Source organism: Cynoglossus semilaevis, chromosome 8 (assembly GCF_000523025.1).
Source record: "Cynoglossus semilaevis isolate Cse_v1.0 chromosome 8, Cse_v1.0, whole genome shotgun sequence".
NCBI lineage: Eukaryota > Metazoa > Chordata > Actinopteri > Pleuronectiformes > Cynoglossidae > Cynoglossus > Cynoglossus semilaevis.
The window spans coordinates 22940032-22960880 of NC_024314.1; the positions used below are offsets into that span (position 1 = coordinate 22940032).

The 20849-nt window shown below is 39.3% G+C and overlaps 2 protein-coding genes across 6 annotated transcripts; one reads left to right on the forward strand and one right to left on the reverse strand.

The window, feature by feature from the left end:
* Positions 1–414: 414 nt before the first annotated feature.
* On the forward strand, positions 415–15917 carry LOC103382810 (uncharacterized). Of its 3 annotated transcripts, none has more exons than XM_017034177.2 (24): positions 415–530; positions 4403–4605; positions 4795–4899; positions 5040–5135; positions 5735–5845; positions 6255–6378; positions 6535–7003; positions 7318–7385; positions 7489–7732; positions 7832–8001; positions 8408–8630; positions 8726–8871; positions 9484–9575; positions 9658–9815; positions 9920–10065; positions 10492–10744; positions 10831–10946; positions 11699–11927; positions 12203–12342; positions 12444–12693; positions 12781–12914; positions 13550–13802; positions 14269–14375; positions 14564–15917. In XM_017034177.2, exons 2-24 carry the CDS (start codon positions 4510–4512, stop codon positions 14569–14571), a joined length of 3738 nt encoding a protein of 1245 aa, XP_016889666.1. In that variant the 5' UTR covers positions 415–530; positions 4403–4509; the 3' UTR covers positions 14572–15917. The 3 variants fall into 3 exon arrangements, with proteins under 3 accessions (XP_016889666.1, XP_016889665.1, XP_016889664.1); XM_017034176.2 differs by lacking the exon at positions 415–530 and adding an exon at positions 3141–3585 and having other exon boundaries at positions 9667–9815; XM_017034175.2 differs by lacking the exon at positions 415–530 and adding an exon at positions 3142–3585.
* A 740-nt stretch (positions 15918–16657) lies between these two features.
* Positions 16658–19721, reverse strand: LOC103382811 (uncharacterized). 3 transcript variants are annotated; one of them, XM_008315733.3, is made up of 6 exons: positions 19562–19721; positions 19293–19406; positions 18702–18757; positions 18363–18410; positions 18138–18271; positions 16658–17396 (listed from the first exon to the last, which is right to left on the reverse strand). In XM_008315733.3, the coding sequence occupies exons 2-6, from the start codon at positions 19303–19305 to the stop codon at positions 16976–16978; spliced, it is 672 nt and encodes a 223-aa protein (XP_008313955.1). In that variant the 5' UTR covers positions 19306–19406; positions 19562–19721; the 3' UTR covers positions 16658–16975. The 3 variants fall into 3 exon arrangements, with proteins under 3 accessions (XP_008313955.1, XP_024912973.1, XP_024912974.1); XM_025057205.1 differs by lacking the exon at positions 19562–19721 and having other exon boundaries at positions 19293–19448; XM_025057206.1 differs by lacking the exons at positions 18702–18757; positions 19293–19406; positions 19562–19721 and adding an exon at positions 18521–18645 and having other exon boundaries at positions 18363–18471.
* Between the last annotated feature and the right edge of the window lie 1128 nt (positions 19722–20849).

Here is a 20849-nt window from a genome sequence, read left to right on the forward strand (position 1 = left end):
TACTGCCAAGCCAAAGCTCATGAGTTCTCAAACACATACAAAACAGCTGTGGACGTCCCTGCACAGCCGCCAGTCACCGTCCTTAAGGGTTGTCCTGCTAAATGATCTTGCATCAGTAAATAGTGTCTACCTTCCATGAAAGGTGCCTTTGTTTTATGGATGTAAATTTCACCTCAGTGCACTTGGATGAGGCTGTATTTCATCAACCTAAAATCATTAGCATGAACAGCGTTTCAGTGGAGACAATTAGCAGCCCTGTACATCCATACTCGTTCTCCACATATACATAAAAACCTATTTAAAGGTGGAATATAATAATATATACACCATAGAATTATAAAAAACACAACATTTTTATTTAACTTCAGTTATTTTAAACCAACCCAACCCTTTATCTGAAATGTTTTATTTTTCTTTCTTTTATAAAATAGTGGGAAAGACAATTCTGACTGGAAAACCTACCAGTGCATCCAGAGGGTGGCAGTAATACAACACAGATGAATCCAAAGTAACCTGGTGGGGAGAAAGAGGTAAGATATACTCACTGACAACATGCAGCTTTATTGCTAAATACCATGTAGCATTAACAACTAACAATTAACATTTAGCAACCGATATTAAAATAAAATAATTTTGATGTCTAATAATGTCCTTACAAAATTACAAACTTAGTATAGACTCAAATTCAGTTTAAGTTCATTCAAAAAATAATTGTTTCGATAATCAAGCATTCAAACCTAAAAATAAACAAAAAGGGTAACCCTGAAATGGCCACTGGGCCACCGCGCTATAAAGTCAATTGTTTGCTCTTTTATGACTTGACACCAAATCAATTTAAACAGACAATAATGTAATACAATGTTTTTAATAAAATGTCAAACTTAATTTAGTTAAAAACATTTTATTGCTTAAATGTAAGATGTCAAAATATGTGACAAAATCTGGTTGAAATCCGTGCCAAGTTATTATTCAAATGAAGTAATTATTCCTCCGAAAGTTTTACCTATAATTAATGGGTGTATTAGCAAAGTAGGCCAAGTGGGTCGTGACATTGCTTGAAAAATTATTGCTTCAAACTGAGTACATTTGCAGGATTCAGAAGCCCTTAAGTGTATTTAAAGTTTGGAAACCAGGACTTTATATCAAAATCTGAAGTAGTTCTTTTCCTGACCTTTCCAGTTGTCAGGTTTTTTTTTGGGGGGGGCGGGGGGGGGGGGTTCAACTCTTGTAAAATACTTGTAAAATAACAATAGTTTTAGGACTTATTGAATCTTAGATAAAACATTTTTATTAGTGCATTAGAGTATTAGTGAATGTGTGACATTTGTCACACATTCACTAATACTCCCTCTGAAACATTTTTAATCTTTTTTTTTTATAATAGAAGCAAAATGATAGTCATTAAAATCTGAAAGTTTGACTTCGTCTCATAATTAGGGTGATTTGCATCAATCTGTAATAAGGTCTTTGTCAATCTGTCGGCACGAGTCTCGTCCTGTTAAAACCACCACAGAGACAATTACTCTGGGCTCCTCCTAATTAGAAACTCATTGAAATTTATGAATGGGTGTTATGAATTATTGAGATCTGTTTCCTAGCAGGGATGCCATCAGGGAAGATAATGGAAGTGTGCCTTTATCGGTATGTTTCAAACCCTTATACTGTAAATTAACGTGGTGTCTGTCTCCCTCTTGTGGTAAAACCCTGGACACAAACCACAACAAGAGTGTGGTTTAGTGTGATGTAACGGTATGGGGTCATCGTAAGCCTTTTAAATTAAGCTATTGAAACAATAAAATGTCTCCAAAAAAAAAAAAAACAACTTAGTGTAGCAGCACTTCGTAAAGAAACTTAGAAAAGCCTTTTAAATTGCTTAAGCATTAAATGTCTTAAGGTTAGCAAAACAGCTAAGTAGAAGCCCAGAGTGAATAAAGTACAGCCAAAACTAAGCTAAGCATTCTCCTAGGTATTAAAAAAAGCTACTTCAAAGATAATCCAAAAGTTGAAATGCCAAAATTATAGCTAAATAGATAAAAAAAAAAGACATATTAGGGGAGGGATATTAAATTTATGATAACTCAGGGTTAGGCCCTTCACATCAAAAAGATGTATGTTCAAAAGCTAAAAATTAGCTAAGAGAAGTTACCTCCAATAACAAAAACTGTTCAAAAGCTAAAAATTAGCAAAGAGAAGTTACCTCCAATAACAAAAACTATAATTTTCTGTCTCAGGTTTGCCTTTGATTTCAGTCATTTATTTATAGTACGTTTTCACCATAATATTTCATTTTGCGTTCATTGCTTACAGTACACTCATTGTGTTTAGGCACTAAAGCAATAACTGCTTTCAAATGTAGTTATGTGCAACAAGTACTTCATTAAGTACCAATTGAAAAACTGTCTTACATGCAATATTGATATTTTGAAACCACTGTGACATCCCTGTTATACGTGATTGCCCTCCTGCATGTCTTCTATTCTAGTGCAATAACAGTTAAGGCCGGATTTGATTCCAATGCAGGTCCCATTTACTGTCACAGCAGTTTGGAAATGGAATCTTCTGAATGTTTCTATTCTGCAGTTCTAAAATATTCCATGTGTTAAGTTTAGCCTGCACATTTACTAATTATAATGACACAAAAGCTGTGCAGGAACCAGTCATTAGCCACACCATAGTTACATTATGGACATCAAAATAAATTCTCCTACGCCAGTCAGCCAGCCGCAAAAGGCAGCATGTCTGGACCCAAGCTTGGTGACACGGTTCCATACTTTATAGGCCAAATTCTGATCACACCATCTGCGTCTGTGTGGAAATCGTTATTGACAAGACCGTGACTCATGGTTCAATCCTCAGGTTTCCTATTGTGTTGGTCCAGCAGTGGCTAAATGACCATGGCCTAATGAGGTCAGTTAACATTAAGATTTATTATATTTGTATGGTCATAACAGAGAAAAATAAATGCATGGATGGATGGATTCTAAATAAGAGATCAAGGACTTAAAAATGGTAAAACAAACATTTAATCTTGGAAAATGGAGTATCTACAGATAGTATAACAATCGTCACAACATAGCATGTCTTTGTTTACGGATGGATTGATCCATTCCAGATTATAATATCAAAACTGATATACGGTAGCATCGGAAAAACATATTCTGGAATTAATTTACTAGGAATGCACAGGCAATTCATCGTTGTACAGCAGATGCGATCCAATAGCGCCATCTGGCGCTGTACTAAAGCTGATCCGGTCTTTGTCAGCCAACCAGGAAAGAGGGTTTTGCTGTGATCTGGACTGAGGCGGATCTGACCAGAAACCTTTGTTCGGTCTCCCATCTTCACGCGAGAACTAAAAAAAAGAACGCTTACACGCCCACGCTAGTCTGTTTGTTTTGTTCGGCGATCGCGGAAATTGTCTGTGTTTTTTAAACGCAAAAAATGAACAGAGGTGAATGATTAGGATCTGGATTCTCCGTGCTCCTGGTCGCCACAGTCAGAGAGAACGTCGGTTTGGGTTTTGTTTCCTCCGTGTCAGCTACTAAATGGAAATAAACGGAGAAAATGAACATGGAAGCAAACGAGGTGCGTGTGTTAAAAAGAAATCCTGATAAAATCACAAGGCTGTGGTTTGAACTGATCCCTGATCTGTGATGTGAACACAGAGAGCATGGACGGAGGTTCGTGTTCCTCCAGTGCCTCTTGAGCCACCATCGTGGTTTCAGAATTAAAACGTGCAGCATGCTACTGCCCACCTTCACCACTAGGGGAGGTTATTGTTCAGATCCACTGGGTTTTTTTCCATCTATTAATTACAAATGGATATTTTTCTTCGTTAATACATCTAATCTGATTTGCAGCCTCCGGTGCAATAGCTTTGAATGTCCTGTTAGGGACGATGGCAGATGATGTTGCAGCAGCTGCATCCTCTTGTCATCACTTAAGTCTACTTCCTGATGTATTCAGCTGTGGCCCAGCCAAGGTTGTGTTCACGCTACATGGCTGTAGTGCCTAGCATCCTTTGTAGACAGAAGTGACTGAGATGTTTGTTTTGTTTGTTTGTTTTTTTGTTTGTTTGTTTTAGACCTAATTAGATTTTTTGAGAATAACTTTCTGGTTTTTTATATCTGATGTGGTACTATTAACCTCACAACTTCACAAGTCAGACTGTATGGTTCAAATTCAATAGTTCGTGCATTTTGCATTTGACTCTCATGTGAACACACATGCTCCCTAAAAAAGCCTGAATGCACACGTCATTGATGCTGGTCTGCATGGTCTATATATCAGATATTTGTATAATCTATAAGAATATAAATCAGCCATTTCTTGTATTCATTTCTTTATGACATATGTGTTTTAATAGGTGTACTTATTGTGATTTCCCCCCCGATCATCTCAGGTGTTGATATTCCTGTCACTTACCTGCGCCTTCTGGCTCCACCGCTGCAGCTTTTGTCCGCTGCAGTGTGGCAGGTCGTGCAGCAGGGGCGCGTGGATCGCTTTGGGATGCTGGAGGAATTTGTCACCATGGTGACAGAGCTGGTACCAGAGCTGATGTGCTACAGTCAGAGGGCTCAGCTCATCATGGGACTCAGAGCCAGGGTCTGTATTATTAACCATCGTACCAAAACTCACTAAAAGCTGTCATATTTTGTCACATTTTATAATTACATGATTTTTGTATAATTTAAACACAGTGTTAATTTGTGTTTGTCAAATTTATTTTGTCTTTGGCTCAGCATTTACACATGTTTCCTGCTGTGTTTGGTTTGTTTTTGCATTAAAAACCAGCTGGTTCTGGAGATGTGTCAAGGTGAGGAACCAGTGGACATGCAGACCATTCAGCCTCACCTGGACAGAATTAAAGCACCAGTCAGCACTGCCAAAGATCACCATGTAAGAGAACTGTGGCTGCAAACAAAACTGTCACTGAATAGCAGTGGTGTGGTAGATTTTTTTATCTCCTACAGGGCAAGAATGATGATGATGTCAGTGATGTTCTAATCACATGTTTCTTTTGTGGGTGTGTCTATCAGGTCACCATCAACCAGGTGGAGGAGTCTGAGGTGAACTTTGTAGAGTTGGTGCATTCAATATTGGAGGATCCCTCAGAAAGGAAGTATTTTTTTGAGGTAAGATGTCCCATACTGTTAAAAAGCAAAACTCTACACCCAGTTGTTATTATTTAGTTAGCTAACAACGTGTCAGCAGTGTAGTTCACGGAATCCTGCAGGTAGGACTCAGTGAATTGGGTGGTCAGTGTATTTAGTGGAGAGTGGTCAGATGTAGTGGAGCTGACAGCCTTGCCATGATAGACTCTGGTACCGTTCACAGCAGCTGTGCTGAGCACATGATTAGATTCACTTCACGTTGAAGCTTGGGGCAGATGAAGAGCAACAGCAGCACACCACTGCTGCTCCACTGCTGACACAAACAGTCACGCTGTTTAGCACTGGTGCAGTCATGATGGGCTTCTTCTGTTGTTGCAGATGCTCAGGTCAAAAATGAACATCGGGCAAATTAACATGACTAACCTAACACTGTCGCTTACTTAATTTTTTGGGTTAAACATTACAATGAGCATAAGCTGTCAAGGCTTTTCAGCCTCTCATTTAATCAAACATGGTTGGTATTGCAGTATTTGTTTACATCAGAATGCAATCTTTTACCTTTTACTTTTAAACTTTAAGGAGGTCAGTCCAATGTTTTGTTTTGTTTTTGCTGTTTGCAGGAAATCTTCCCTGTGTATTTTGGACCAAAGTTTGATGAAGCACTTGAGATTCTGTCGTGGGAATTTATATCGAGGCTGGACAAACTGCTGCCAGTTCCTGATTTTACCCAGGTTTGTCTTTGCTGACAGTAGTATATTGCAGTACATGGCATGATAAGGACAGAGAGAGGTGAGGTGTGCGGTCGGAGTAGCTGATGGGTTTAGATTAGGTTTATGCCACAATATATCCTTGATATAATATATAAAACAAAATAATATGTGCAACTCATACTTACCATGAAATCTTGGATTGAATAGTCGTTTGGAAGAATTTCACTCCCAGTCCTCGTAAAAACTTGGAAAGTCATTTCTAAAAAATGCATTCCTGGTTCCATGGAGAAGTTGAACGTATATGGTAAAAATTTAAACTGCAGTTGTCCTTGCAGTGTTGACTTTTTTTGGTATCAGGACAAAAAGAATGTTGGCAACACTTTAAATGAATGCTTGCAACAAAGACCTATAACTTGATTCTGTCTGCCAGTTGACAGCTGTGCTTGGAGAAACTCCAACATTCCTGGACGATTGTTTACAATCTTTTCTGCCACCAGAAGATATCAAGGCAGTGCTCACACACCACAGGAATCTGGGTCACCTCAAAGAGAAGGGTATGGTCAACTGATATTTGTCGGCTGTATTGAAATGACATAGAAAACACGTTTCAGAATCGTACTTTTTAAAGATAATTATCCTTACGTGTTTGTGAATGTTTTCCATTGTCCGTAATTTTTGTTCTAACCCAACTTTCCCACCCGTCATGGTAGATCCCCAATTGCTACCCATGGACAACTGTATCCTCTCCTCCCTGTCTCTACCTCCTGGGACCAAGGCCATAACGAGCACCTCCTCCTGCTCCTCTCCCGTCAAAGGCTCGACCTCTCCAGAGCATGCAGCAACTTTCAACAGCCCCTTCAGTCTGAGCAGCCTAGAGCACTCGTTCAAGAGGAGCATGGAGGCTATGAGACAGGGCCTCAGTGGCAAAAAGGACACGGGTGTGACGCAGCTGCAAGGTAGAAGCCGGAGCAGCTCTCAGGAGAAGAAGAGGCAAAGTGCCGTTGGTGCACATCCGTCAGATGAAACCATAGACCTCACAACACCGAATGAGACCGAAGACGTCTTAGAAACCAATGAGAGCTGCAGGGTGATGGGTAGGGTTCTCAGGAAGAGGAAACAGAAAGAAGTTGCAGAGATTCCCTCCAAGAGGCCTGTGGATAAAGCAGCTTTATTGTTCTTGTAAGTCGTCCTGGAAACGTCATTTACCTTTTATCATTACATGGCACACAGCCTTTAAAAGCCTTCATTCATCCACGGTCAGTCCAACCTATGTGGGCCTTTCCTTGAAACACTCGTATTTAAATCCTGTTTTTGTAATTCTTTCTTTTCTTGGAAGAAAGTGTGAAAGCTGCTACATTGTGTTTCTAGAGCCAGTAGTGACTGGAGAGTACCAGTCTTTTTCTGTGTGGAGCTGTCAAGGACATTGTATGCTGACACTTGGGAGTAAAATGGACAGATTCCAGTCTGAGTCCTTGTGTTTTCTGTCTTTGCAGTGATTCCTCGATAGACGATGAGAATTCAGGTGAATCTCCTCTCATCTCCATATTAGGAGAATATACAGGTTTGCACTTTTTGTTTTTATTCACAGGTATTTGCTTCAATCATCACCATCAAATCAAATCATTTGCTTTTTATTTTTATTTTTGACTGCATTTTACATTTAGACTCTCAGGAAAATCCTTTGCCTGTGGTCTCAGACAAGCTTCCCTGGTCTGAAGAGGAGACGCTTCACCTGCTGGACGTCTGGGGGAAGGACTCTGTACAGCGTGCGTTGAAAGGCTGCCTCAAAAATCGTCACATTTTCACGCAGATTGCACAGAAGATGGCAGAGAGAGGCTACGTCAGATCAGTGGAACAGTGTCAGACGAGGATCAAACGTCTGAAGAAGTCATTCCGCCAGAAGAACAGGTAGCTTCAGTGTGACATCACATGCACAATTACCGTCACAATCATTTGTGGATCAAAGGGTGGAATGTTCTTTTGACCATTCATACGACTCTTCTCCAGAGGAGGCTCCAAGCAGGAGGGAAAGTTTTATGAGAAGCTGCAGAGTATCCTACATTCTCCTGTTTCTTCGGCGGTTCCCGAGGTCACCTTTGATGTGGAGGAGGTGGTGGATGAAGACGATGCTGATAACGACTTGCAGTTTGTCAGCCCTGCTACACAACCAGAAAAAGGTGTGGAAAAATAACAGTGTAGTCTTTAAAAATAGACAGTTCAGTCTTGCACAGAGTTGAGATGTTGACATGCATAAAGAGGAATCATTTTTTTGTGCACTAAGAGAAACCAGTCGAAGTAATCAGGAGTGACAGAAAACTGCATGGAGAAGGTGCATACACCTCCATGCAGAGAACAGAGACATATGAGAATGTGTGCAGTGCGACTGACAGATGGGTTTAGAGCAGACTTGAAAGCTAATAATTTTTGTTACATGATCTGAATGTCAATAAATATGCCTTATTACTGTTGGGCACTGCTGGGACTCAAAAACCAGGACTTCTTATTTATGAGAAAAGTGCATTGACCAGCTAATCCACAGTTAATATTTTTTTTCATTTTACGACTTGTTTACATCTTTTTCAGCCACGAGAAGTGCTCCATGGACAGACTTTGAAACAATGACCCTGATCAACATGTGGGGCGAAGCTAAGATGCAACAGGAACTGAGAGGATCGTACAAAAATTCTCGCATTTTTTCCCTTATATCCAAAAAGTTGTCCTCCCACGGCTACTCCCGCACACCAGAGCAGTGTCAGACCAGACTGAAGAGACTGAAAACAAACTTTAGGCAGTGCTACCAAAACAAGTATGTGAGTTTGCAGCTCAGCTAACAGAAAAAGAAAATGCAACTTTTTCTATTGATTCCTTGTTTGTTTTTTGTCTTCTTTTCTCTTTCTGTAGTTTGAGAGAACAGGAACAAAATGAGTGCAAGTTCTATAACGAACTGGGACAATTTCTAGTAAAAGACTTCACTCCAGTGCCTCAGATGAACAAGATGACTGAAGAATATGATGATGACTTCTCTGCTTTTTCCCAGCAAGACACTGGTTTGTACTGTCATCTCCATGTCATTGGCGGCAAAGGTAGAAATTGACTATGATGATTTAAGGTTTATTTATATAAAGAATCACTAAATTATATTATTTAGAAGAAACACCTTTTAGTCATGTTTTTTTAGTTTTCCTGTTAGTGTGAATTTTTTTTTATCACAATATATTAAATGCACTTTTAACCTGGTACAAGACATTTTCAGATTTTATTTGGATCTCTGAGTAGCGGAGTTGTACATGGCTTTGTTCCAGAAGTATAGTACACAGAAGAACTAGAAAATCAGCAGCATAGAGTTTTTACACCAGATGCAAAGGCAAGGAAGAATCTTACCCTTGTGTCACTCTGTCATCCAAAAATTAAATAAAAAAAACTCTTCAATTCTGTATTATTACATTTTTTATAAAGGAAAATATTTATTAATATCCTTTGGCAGATTGAGCTTTAACACATTTATGTAGCAATAATGAGTAAGAAAGGACCATTCAGCAAAGGTATACTGGCCTTGAGGGTAATGGAATGATGTATTAACTATTTGCTCCACCATCAGAACTCAAGAAGAAGCAGTTTAAGTTTGTCAGTAATATTTGTGTTTTTCTGTCTGTGTTCAGAGTCTGTTATGGAAGTTCAAGATGACAAGAAGAAAGTCCCGTGGTCTGACAAAGAGACCATCATCCTTTTAGAGATATGGGGGGATGAACAGGTGAATCACTATGTCCTAATCAGTCTTTAAAACAAAGAAAAAGACAAAGTTTGGTTGATAAATAATGTGACCTGCTGCCTAGGTCCAGCAGACTTTGAAGCGCTATCCACACAACGGTCACCTCTTCACACAAATATCAGAGAAACTGGCCACCAACGGGTTCTACCGCAGCCCAGAACAGTGCCTCACCAGGATCAAACGTCTCAAAACCAGCTACCGCCTGTGTCAAGAGAGCCTCAGGTAAAAGTGTGTTTGAACATTTGTTTTTTGTTTTCCTTTTTTTTCATATCTTCTCAGCTGCTTAAATCCAGGTGAGTTTATTAATCTTTCGTCTCCACCTTTAGATCGAGTGGCAACGACAAAGTGGATTTCAAATTTTATGATCTGCTGGAACAAATCCTGGACAAGCAGCCGTCCACATCCTCCACTATGATCACAGACTCCATTGAAATATCTGAAGACTCCAACGAGGAATCACTGAGTGAAATGGGTAAAACGTTAGAACAGGGGTCAGCAGAATTCCTCTGGACAGACACTTCGAGGTCTGGACACTCATATAAAATTAAATAAAAAGAGATATTTTCTCTTTGATGGAATCCAGTCGTGGGCCAGACTGGACAGTTCTGTGGGCTAGATTTGGACCGAGGGCCACCAGTTGATCATCTCTGTTTTAGAAACTATTAATCCCTGCAGCAAAATTATCAGCATCACTACTGCAGAAGGAGTATACATGTAAGCAATGTGTTCAAATGTTTGGGTTTTTTTAAGTTACAAAAAGAAATATAATTTAATAGAATCTTAATTACATGTATATACAGGGCCAGATGTAAAATCTGAGATGTGAAATCTTAAAAAAAAATGTGGTAATAAAAAAACCCCAGCTAAGACGGTCCCTTGGTTCTGTGTCTTGTGAAAGATGGAGGCATCAGCATGTCAACGGAAAAATCAGCAAACAGTTTATGGTCTGACCAGGAAACCGTGGCTCTCATCAATATCTGGGGCGAAGAAGATGTGCAGAAGGCGCTGAGGGGTTTCATCCACAATGGTCATGTTTATGGTGACATTTCGGAGCGGATGCAGAACCTGGGCTTCCCCAAGAGCCCAGAGCAGTGTCGCTGGAAAGTCAAATCCCTGAGGAACAACTTTCGTCAATACTACGACAGAAAGAAGTAAGAGGAAATTATCATTCTGCCTCTTAAAGATAAACTTCAGATATGGTAATTGTTCTTACTCCTTTGTTTCGCGCACATTCTAGAAATGGAGGCAAAGTGGATTATAAATTCTACAACCAGCTGGAGCAGGTTCTGGGACAGGAAGCAGTTTCTATAGATGAGTTTGATGAAAGAGATGAAGAAGCAAAGCAGGACTCAGGTAGAGTTTTATCCTCTATAAGCAAATTAAAATTAAAACATTCAAAAATTGTGATGTGTTAATATAAACTTATGTAGTTAAACTGTTAAAGTACCTTCTATACTGCAAAACCCCCCTGTGGTACTCTGGACTGCAGTGCATTCCAATTCAGCCAAAAATATTTAGCTAGTCAAACTTTTGTAGCAAAACAAAATGAGTGTCATTTTGGAAATGGCTTCATTCAAGAAAAACACTGTAGGAAAAAAGGTTAGCTGAAAGCTAAAGGAGATAACTCGCTAGCTAAATTTCAACAAAGGCCCAGCTGAAAATTAAAAGAAGCTAGCTTGAATAATAATTTTACAAAACTGCTAAAAGTGAAGCCAGACATTAATTAAACATGAAACATGACCACAAATGGTAACAACAATTACTGGAAAGTACAGCGAAAATAGCTTGCTTACAGGATGGAAAAGTTTTAGCCAAAACAGAACATTGCTAGCAAGCTAGCAAACATAAAGAGATAAATGAGCTAATATTAGCCAAAAGAAAATGTCTACAAGCTAGTCAAAGTTTACGATTAAAGCTGTTCCCTTGTACTAGGCTAAATGGTAACTAAAAACCCCAACACATTTTTTGTTCTATTCTAACCATCTTATTGTTTAGTTATTGTTAGCCACTAATGATGTACTGAATATTTGAGATTTGTTTTCTTGTAATTGCCCTGCCCTGGTTAGTGCAACATTCAGTTTTTCCAACTTTTCCAACTCCTCCAGTGGGCGTAGATGACATGAATGCACCGTGGACGGAACAGGAGACGGCCGCTCTCATTGAACTGTGGGCTGCAGATGCCGTGCAGCACAGCCTGAAAACCAGCGTCCGCAACAGTCACATATTTGCTGAAATAGCAGAGACAATGGCACAGATGGGATACGTGAGGACGGCCGAGGTGTGCCACTCCCGCATCCAGAGGTTGAAGAAGACTTACAGGAGATACTGCAGGAAGTAAATTAAAATAAATATTTTCTATGGATTAGTTTAATGTTTTAAAAAAATAAATGTCCCTCGGCCTGTTTATATTTGCTTTAAAATGGTTTGGTTCTCATGTTGTAACTAATGTTTAGGATTGGTCTGAAGTTGTTGGTTTAGTTTCTAAAAAAATAGTGTTAAAAAAATGGTTGTGGTGTACAGCCTCAGGAAACGCTAAAAAAAGTAATTGAGTTCTGTTCATGATCGTGAAACATTTACCCTGCTGATCTTTGACCTGCATCTTCCGGCAGAGGTGGAGGACGACCGTCTATGTTCCAGTATTTCCATCTTCTGGCTCCCGTGCTTGGTGATGACGTCGTGTTTCAGAATGTGGACGGCACTGATGCAGAGGCCACATTACAGCCTTTCATGGACCAGGACTCTGACCTGTGTAGGGCTAAATGTCATCGTCAGCTATTTTGCAGGTTCTTTTTGGGGGGTTTTCTAACGTCAATAATAATGAGCCTGGGGGCTTGTTTTTTTTTTTTTTAGATGAAGAGCCTTCTACCAGTCTCCTGCTGCCAGACCAGGGCAGAAAGATGACCTGGTCATACCAAGAGACGCGCACGCTGCTAGGAATTTGGGGAGAAGACGGTGTCCAGCAGACTCTGCGAGGCTGCCTAAAGAACCGACATGTGTTCGATTACATCGCTGGGAAGATGTGCGACCATGGGTTTGTGAGGACCTCAGAGCAATGCTACACTCGCGTCAAGCGCCTTAAACATGCCTTTCAACATGAGAGGTCAGTGTCGACCAGCGATGTCACGTTGTGTCTTTAACGTCATTAAATCTGACATGAAGTTATGTTTTTCTTTTTTTGATCCTTTAGAAATAACTTTAAGTTCTTCACGGAGATGGATGAAATTTTCAGGAAGGAGTTAAAAGCAGACAGCTCCTGCGCTGACATGTTTGCTGCGGAGGATCCAGATGACTGCGTTGAGACTGAATTGAATCAACAGACGGGTGAGAAAAAGCTTTGATTTTATGAGCTACAAGAACAACAAAGGTTTGCTAAGAGGTGTTATACACCTAACTAAAATATACGTATATTTATATTAAAAATAGCCAACTTTATCTGAATATTTAACAGTGCAAAAGAAAGTTATAAAAATACAATAAATAGTAAATAATTGTTTGAATAATAGCCGAAAAGGCTATAAAATTAGCCAGAAGTTAGTGAAAATAGCCAAAACTTAAAATTATTGTTGTCATTAACTGACCAGACTTTAACCTCTTTATCCCAAAGTTAACTAGTTTTAGTCTACAATATATCAATCGAGTCAGAAATATAGAAGTGCCAGCTTAAAGTTATCCTGTATGTAGCTGAAGGGTGAATACATGTAAAGATATATTACATATAATGCAAAAAAAAGTTTAATGTTTGAAGTAATTAGTTTGAAATAGTTAAGAACTGGTCAGTCCATGTCAAGTTTAGTCAAACGCTATTCAACGCTATTGAAAAGGTTCAATAAAAAAACAACAGAGAAAACTTTAAATATTTTATTTTATACTATATAATAATTTTTTAATCATTATTTAAATTAAAACAGGATAAATGTGACCCTTCTTTTCCACTTCTGTCGTTTCTCTGCCGTCAGCTCCCACAAGTCCTCAGTGGCTACCAGACAGTACTAAGCTGGTCTGGAGGGACACGGAGACCGAAACACTGCTGGACATCTGGGGCAGTGAGGAGATCCAGGACAACCTAAAGATCTGTACCAAGAACAAACACATCTTCACTCAGATCTCCCAGCTCATGAGCACCAGAGGCTACATGCGCAGCCCAGAGCAGTGTCAGACCAGGATCAAGAGGCTAAGGGCTACTTTCAGACAGTTCCTGAAAAGCAGGAAGTGAGTTGAGTTGAATAATGTTTCATAATATGTCAGGCTGGGAAAAGACCCTGAAAAATGTTAATCTGCCACACATGAAATAAATCTAACTCTACTGGTACTGCATTATAACCTTTAAAGTGTTAACAAAATGTAACTAAGTTTGAGTCCACAAAATAGCTGTAAAATAATTCGTTATATAATAATAATTATAAATATAATACCCTAAAGATAGGGAACTTACTCATATGCTAAAAGTGAATTAGTGAATCATATAACTATAAGTCAACAAAAACAATTTAAAACAAATATTATTAAAACTTTCTAAGGACCTTGGTCAAAGCTAGAAAAAACTATTTGATGAAAATCTGGATGCAGAACCAGATTCAGAGTTTTTCTTGAACCCAGATGTGATTTAGGTGTGTGTGTGTGTGTGTGTGAATGGAAATCTGAGAATCTCTGTTCACCTCCACCTCCTTTTCCCTAGAGGAGAGAAGCAGGAGTGCAAGTTCTTTGAGCAGCTGATGAACAATTTTGGTAACAAGTACACGCTGCCGTCAGACTGCCTGACTGAAGACACAGCAGACGTTGAAGGTGAGTGTTGGTCCCCTGCTAATAGAAACACAGTGTTACAGTAAGAGGAACATTTGTACTCCATGATGTCCTTGTTGTTACTTCCCTCCTACAACCTGGGTAACTGAGTAATGCTGCTGTGTTGACTGTAAGTTGCCTGCACTGTTGATGTTGGCCAGTATGTCTGATATATTTTGTGTCTGAGCCAGAATCATGAAACTGTCCAGCCTGAAGACACTGCAGAACAGTAGGAGGAGACAGATGCACAAAGGGAGCACAGAGTGGACATAAAGGTGCAGTCCCTGTTTTTTTTTTTGTTTTTTTTTTACAGCACTGCTGTGTTTACATGAGATAAAGCTTCAACCAGAGCTGACTGGAAATGAACCTCTTTGTGTAAAGTCCAAACACTGAACATTGTACAGATGCAGAGACCAACAGTACCTGAGGCTTTGGTGTGTGTGTGTGTGTGTCATGTGTGTGCATGTGCAGGGCTATGTGTGTGTTTATGTGCTAGTTATCCTCAGAGCCATGCCAATAATCCCAGGATACTCAGGGTAAGGAATCTTGACGTTAACCTGGTTTTAAATTGTAAATCTGTTCTTTTTTTCTTTGTTTGTTTGTTTTTTTTTGTAATTATTTTGTACAACAACTTAAAGCGAGCGAGTCTAAGCACATGCAACAAAACGAAAGAGCAAAAAACGACACTATGATCCAGCATCACTGTAACCACACTGACTTTTGACCCCCCTTTTTTTTGTATCACTTTAAGACTCACAGTACTAAGTGAACAGTTTAGGCAGGTGTGAAACAGCAGTAAAGCAGTGGTTTCCAAAGTGGGGGCGCAAACCCCTTTCAATTTTCTATTTTCCCAATTTGCAGCAAATAAAGAACAGGTTGAAATTCTGCGTCCCCGCCACCCACTTTGAGAAAGGCACGGCCTTAAGGGAAATTGAAACGATCAGTCTTTGGCTTCAGCTACAGTCTATCCATGAACACCACAGTTGTCGGACGAGTTAAGTCCCAGTGGTGTCCAACAGTTCTGAGGTGACAGTGCCGATGATTTAAATCTACAGAAGAAAGTCTTCCATGTTTTAACATTCATGTGAAAATGGTCGTTGTCTGTTGTCTGTGGTTAATGGTTCACGGGACGATGATCCAACAGAGATCGATCCTTCAAATGTAGAGCCAAAGCACAGTCACAGCAAATACTGATAGAATTTGGATATTCTCATGTTCCTTCAAATGAATATTTGTGATAGTATTCTTGATTTACCACATGCTTCACTACCTGCCAAAAACAGTACTGTAAATAACTGTGCCTTTGCACATAAAAAAAGCTAGGTAGAGAATTTTGTTTTTTATATCCATTAAAGAAAAACTTGATTTGAGTTGTTTTCCTGACTTAATTATAATGTATGTATTTAATTTTACATGGATGTAAATGTTAACACACTGTTCACAGAACAAAACATCACATTCCATTGCCAAACTTTTATGTCTATAAATTTTTTTTTTTTTCTCAAACTGAGTTAAAAAGAACAAGAAAATAAACTTGAATGAATTCAATGCTTTGTCAAAAGGATCTGTTCAGTTGATTACAGCGCTCTGTGATTTTGAGTTGGAGCCTGTCAGCACACGGTCGCATTTCCTTACTTGGTCATTGTTTTACTCTTTCCTAATGGCCAAAGCCTCAGCTGTGAAGAGGCACAGGAGATGACGCCAAAAAAGTCATTGCAAAATGTATGTGCAAGACCAGTTTACAGTTGTCAGTTGTCATGTCCATCTATTAGAAATGGCTTTTTCAGTACATTTGTCTCAAATTTGGCAGACATAAATTCATTCACTCTTTGAGCCACAAAGGCAGGCACGAGTACCACAAAGGGTACACACACCATAGTTTGAGAACCATTAGTCTAAATTAAGTAAATACATTTTTTAAAATAATGTAAAATTCTTATCAACATTTAATGCCTGTGTGTGTGTTTATGCACCTTTTTCAACAAATAAAACATGGAAAGAAAGAAATTCATTGTAAACATAGCAGGGCTACACTTTGGGAAATACAGCAAAGACACCTCTGACCTTTTGATGGGAAACTATGACTTTGACATTGCCGAGCAGCAGAAGTCTGGTTTCCCATTAACGGACGGAACTGTAAACACCAGGAAACGTAGCTTCACTGTGGCTACTGTAAACAGCAATAAATCTGTACTACAGTGGACACTGTCAACACGACAGCTGGTGCACATACAACATTTCATGACAAAATAATTTCACATTTACAACAGTAGCCTATAGGTTGTTTTTTTTAAAAATCTCTTTAATGCAGTGCTACTTAAATAGAAACATTATTAGCAGTGTGCCAAAGGATAGCTCACAAAAGCAAAAACATCACAAGTCGCAAAGATGTTGCAAATTCAAAACAAAAAGCAAAAACAATAGAGTATTAGTATAAAGAATACATTTTAAAAAAATCAATGGATATATTGAACTCAATATCAGTTAAAATAAGTAAACAGAGCGTAAAAAATTCATCTTATAAGGCAAAGGTAAATGGAACAACAACAACGAGCACAAAGCTAAAGTTATTCAAAAGTTGACGCACCTTTTATAAGGAGTTTCTAGAAGTTTTCAGAAGTTTTAAAGAAGTTTTTGGCTAAGCTTTTATCTGTTACGTACATTGTTTTTCCATGAGCCAGCAGACACTTAACGTGTTCTGCGTCGGACATCTGAGCATCGCTAGGCAGCAGAGGCGAATCTTGCTCTATTGCTACCACATAAAAGGTAGACAAGTGCCCACCACAAACACAAGGCATTTTGCAGCGCAGAGGAGGAGGCTCCTGTATCCCCTTCAGCAGTGACTGTGGAATCTTTATGACATTCAGTTTCTCCGTATCCAGCTCCACAGCAGCGTCTCTACATTCTGGCCCGTTACTCTGTGGCTCTACTTGCAGCACTACAGCGTCGCTCCTGCTCTCTCTTGTCTCCAGGTCTACCTTCGTCTCCTCCTTGGTCTGGTTGTCATTTTCCTCACTGTCATTTCTGGCAATTGGGCAAGTTAGACAAGAACATGAGTTAGCCCATACGTGTTAAACTCAAGGCCCGGGGGCCAAATGTGGCCCGCGGGAGCTTAAAATTTAGTCCATGCAGCAGAGTTTCTTATCCTGAGAAATTAAAAGGTTTTATATTTAATCTAATAATAATCAATTGCAGAAACGTGTATTAGTCTGTTATGCAGTACCACCTGTTACTACAGACCGGTACCAAGGTGCTGAGCATTGAAGTTCATTACATTTTCAAAAAAAACATCTACGAGACTATTCTGTTTGTATCAGAGCCTGAATGACCTATTATTTTAAAATATTGCCAGAATATCTTTAAATAAAGAAAGTAAATGGATATGACTGGATTTCCTTTAAATTAAGTAAATTAGTAAAAATTAAGTATATTTTTTCACTGTGTCCCACTGCGGCCTGGTACCAAATGACCTTTGGACTGGTACTGGTCCACAGACCAGGGGTTGGGGACGTTTGATCTATACAGTCTTCCATTTACAACCACCCTTTCAAGGGGAACTGCATTGCTAATGTGGCCACGGGTGAAAATGAGTTTGACACCCCTGAATTAGCCAAAGTAGCTAAATAATAGGAATAACAGCTAGAAGTGGGCCCAGACATTGTTCCAAAGTAGTTCGAATTGGCAACCAAAGACTAAAAGATTAGCAAAAAGTTTGCCGGGAAACAGCAAGACGTTAGACACCGTTAGTAACAAAGCGAAAAGTACTTAGGGCAGCATTCTTTGTCGTTCTCCAACTTTGTGTCGTTGTTATTCTTCTCTCCTTTTGGGATAAAAATCACGTCAATCATTTTCAGGTCGTGCGTCCATTCCTTCAGCTTCAACAACAATGTGCAAACAAGCTGGAAAGCAGGAAAAAAAAAGTTGCTTTGTGACAGAACTTTTACTGATGCAGTCATTTGTTCGTTTTTGTCAAATGTGTGACGTACTTACATAACATGTCACAAAAGGTATGGAAATAATAAAAACTGGAACCATAATCTAAACAAATAAGAGAAGAAAACTAATGTCACTCGACAGATAAATTATATTTTCACAATGCTATCTAGATGCTATGCTATCTATATCTAGAGCTCTAACCTCTACATTTAAATCATATCTAGAGCTCTAACCTCTACATTTACTAACCTAAAATGACGCTAATTCTGGCCACAATTGAAGTTTTGTTTTGGAAAACTTTTAAACTATTTCCAATCCCGATATTAAGTTATTTTCACAAATGTTGAATATTTTGCCTTTCATAGCGACTAGATCTGAACACATTTTTCTTACCACAATACATAGCATGTCGATGCAGTCATCGCACTTTTCTTCCGAACAGGGTGGTTCTGTATATTAAAAAAAAATACACAAACATATTTAATTAACTATCTTCTTATGCCGTGTTCACATTGGTCCTTAATACGGTATTCGCAGCGACCGTAGTTTTACTCCCGGTTTGTCTTCACACTGCAAAGTGATGTGTGTGGAAGCCCATTTCGGCCAATTGGAAAAAAACGTAATATATTCTCAAGTGAAAATAATAAGATAGTATTTCATTATTATGAAATAGTATGTCATGTTTTTACTTAAGAACCTTTTTTTCCTTCAAAATGACGGAGATTGACTCCAATAATCCGAAGGATTAAAATGACCGGATAGCTCGTTAATTCTTGTTGTGCTGATCGTGTAAAATTAACGCGGACTTTATTTTTTTGTGTGAATGTGAACATACATTTATAGTGAGTGCTCAGGGAATCACATATTAAAAGTTAATGTGAACACAAAAAAGTATTAAATAGCACGGTAGTCGGTCCCCGATTAATGTGAAAACGATGTTATAAATCTATATCGTAAACATCTATGTAGTTGTCAGCTACAAACCTGATTCCGACATCTCGTGAGTCTTTTGCTTCCTTCTCTACTTGCTCTTGCTGGGTTAAACGTTCCAGCTGCTTCAGCGACGAATCCAAATTGAAGCTGTGCAGATGTTCCTGCCTTAACAGAATAAAAATGAAAACAAAAAACAGACGGAGACCCTCCCTCCTCCGTCCTCCGTCCCCCTGAGCTCACAGCTTCTCCACCTCTTAAAGGACCAAGCTGAGACCCTCTGCTGGTCCACCACAATCAGGACCTGTTGTCTGTATCAGTACCTTTCTTCTCCTCCTCCTTCACTGGTCATCACTGGAGTTGTCTGCCTCCCTCTCCTCACCTTGTCTCTCGCACTATTTCCTGTGTCCCCCAGCGGTGTACTTTATACCGACATCTTTAAAGCCAAGATAGATGCCGTCGCTTCTCCTGAATCCCGAGGGGACGCATGAAGGTTCCAAAACCCGCCTTCAGCTCGTACAGTATTAAAATGCAACTTCACACTTTTGCCCACTAGAGGGAGTTATTGTATAATATTTGGTGTACTACGTCGTCTCGCGTAAAATCAAACAATTTTGTTTCTCATACAATTTCTTTAAAAAATAACTACCGATATTTCTGATAACTACTCGATCTGATACCTCACCGCTAAGCTAAGCTAAAATGAGATAAGATTTGATCTTTTAAGTTTATAAGTTCAATACACTGTGAGACAATTTAAAGTCTAAATATTTTGTGCTGTCCATCAGGTGACTGTGGTTTGGGAATGGTTTGCTGTCATAAAATCCACAAATATTTTAAGCAAACCTTTATTTGTTTTTTCAAGTTTTCAAATTTGTGGTTATTGCATCACAGTGGGTAGAACTGAATGTTCCACATCATTGTTGGAGGTGTACAGCCACAGACAGGTGGTCTACATGTGGTCACCGCGTCAGTAGGTGTCCCCCTTCCACACTCTCGATGGCCCTAAAAGTGATTAAGCTGTAGAAATTGAAGCTAAAAAAAACTTATGGTTTAGACTGCCCCCTGCAGACAGAAAAGGGTAAGCAACATGCTGTACCAAAAATTCCCGCATACTTGGCGCTCACATTTAAAGCCTTTTGTAATCAGAGATTTCAGACAGGCCTCCAAGACATAAAGGTGAGGTTGTGCAACGTGCTGCTGAGTCAGGCCTCTGCCCCGAGGGAAGACTTTTTTAGCCGACTTCATGACAGCAGCAGGCAGCTTCACGTTCTCCATCTCTGCTGCTGCTGTTCTCTGTGTGTGTGTGTGTGTGTGAGACAGGGTTGAGTAATTTTGTGTAAGTGTGTTTTTGTGTGGGTGTGTGTGTGTGAGTAAGTGAGTGAGTTTGTTGGTTATTTGCAAGTTTGTATGTGTGTGTGCTTGCAAGAGTGAGTACCGTACATATATGTGTGTGTGTGTTTGTTTGTTTGTGGTTTATGTGTGTGTCGTATCTTGAATGATTATCAGATTATCAGTGAGTACCGTGCATATGTGTGTGTTTGTTTGTTTGCATGCATGTGTGTGTTTTTGCGAGTAACTTAGTGATTGCAAGTGTTTGTGTATGGGGGT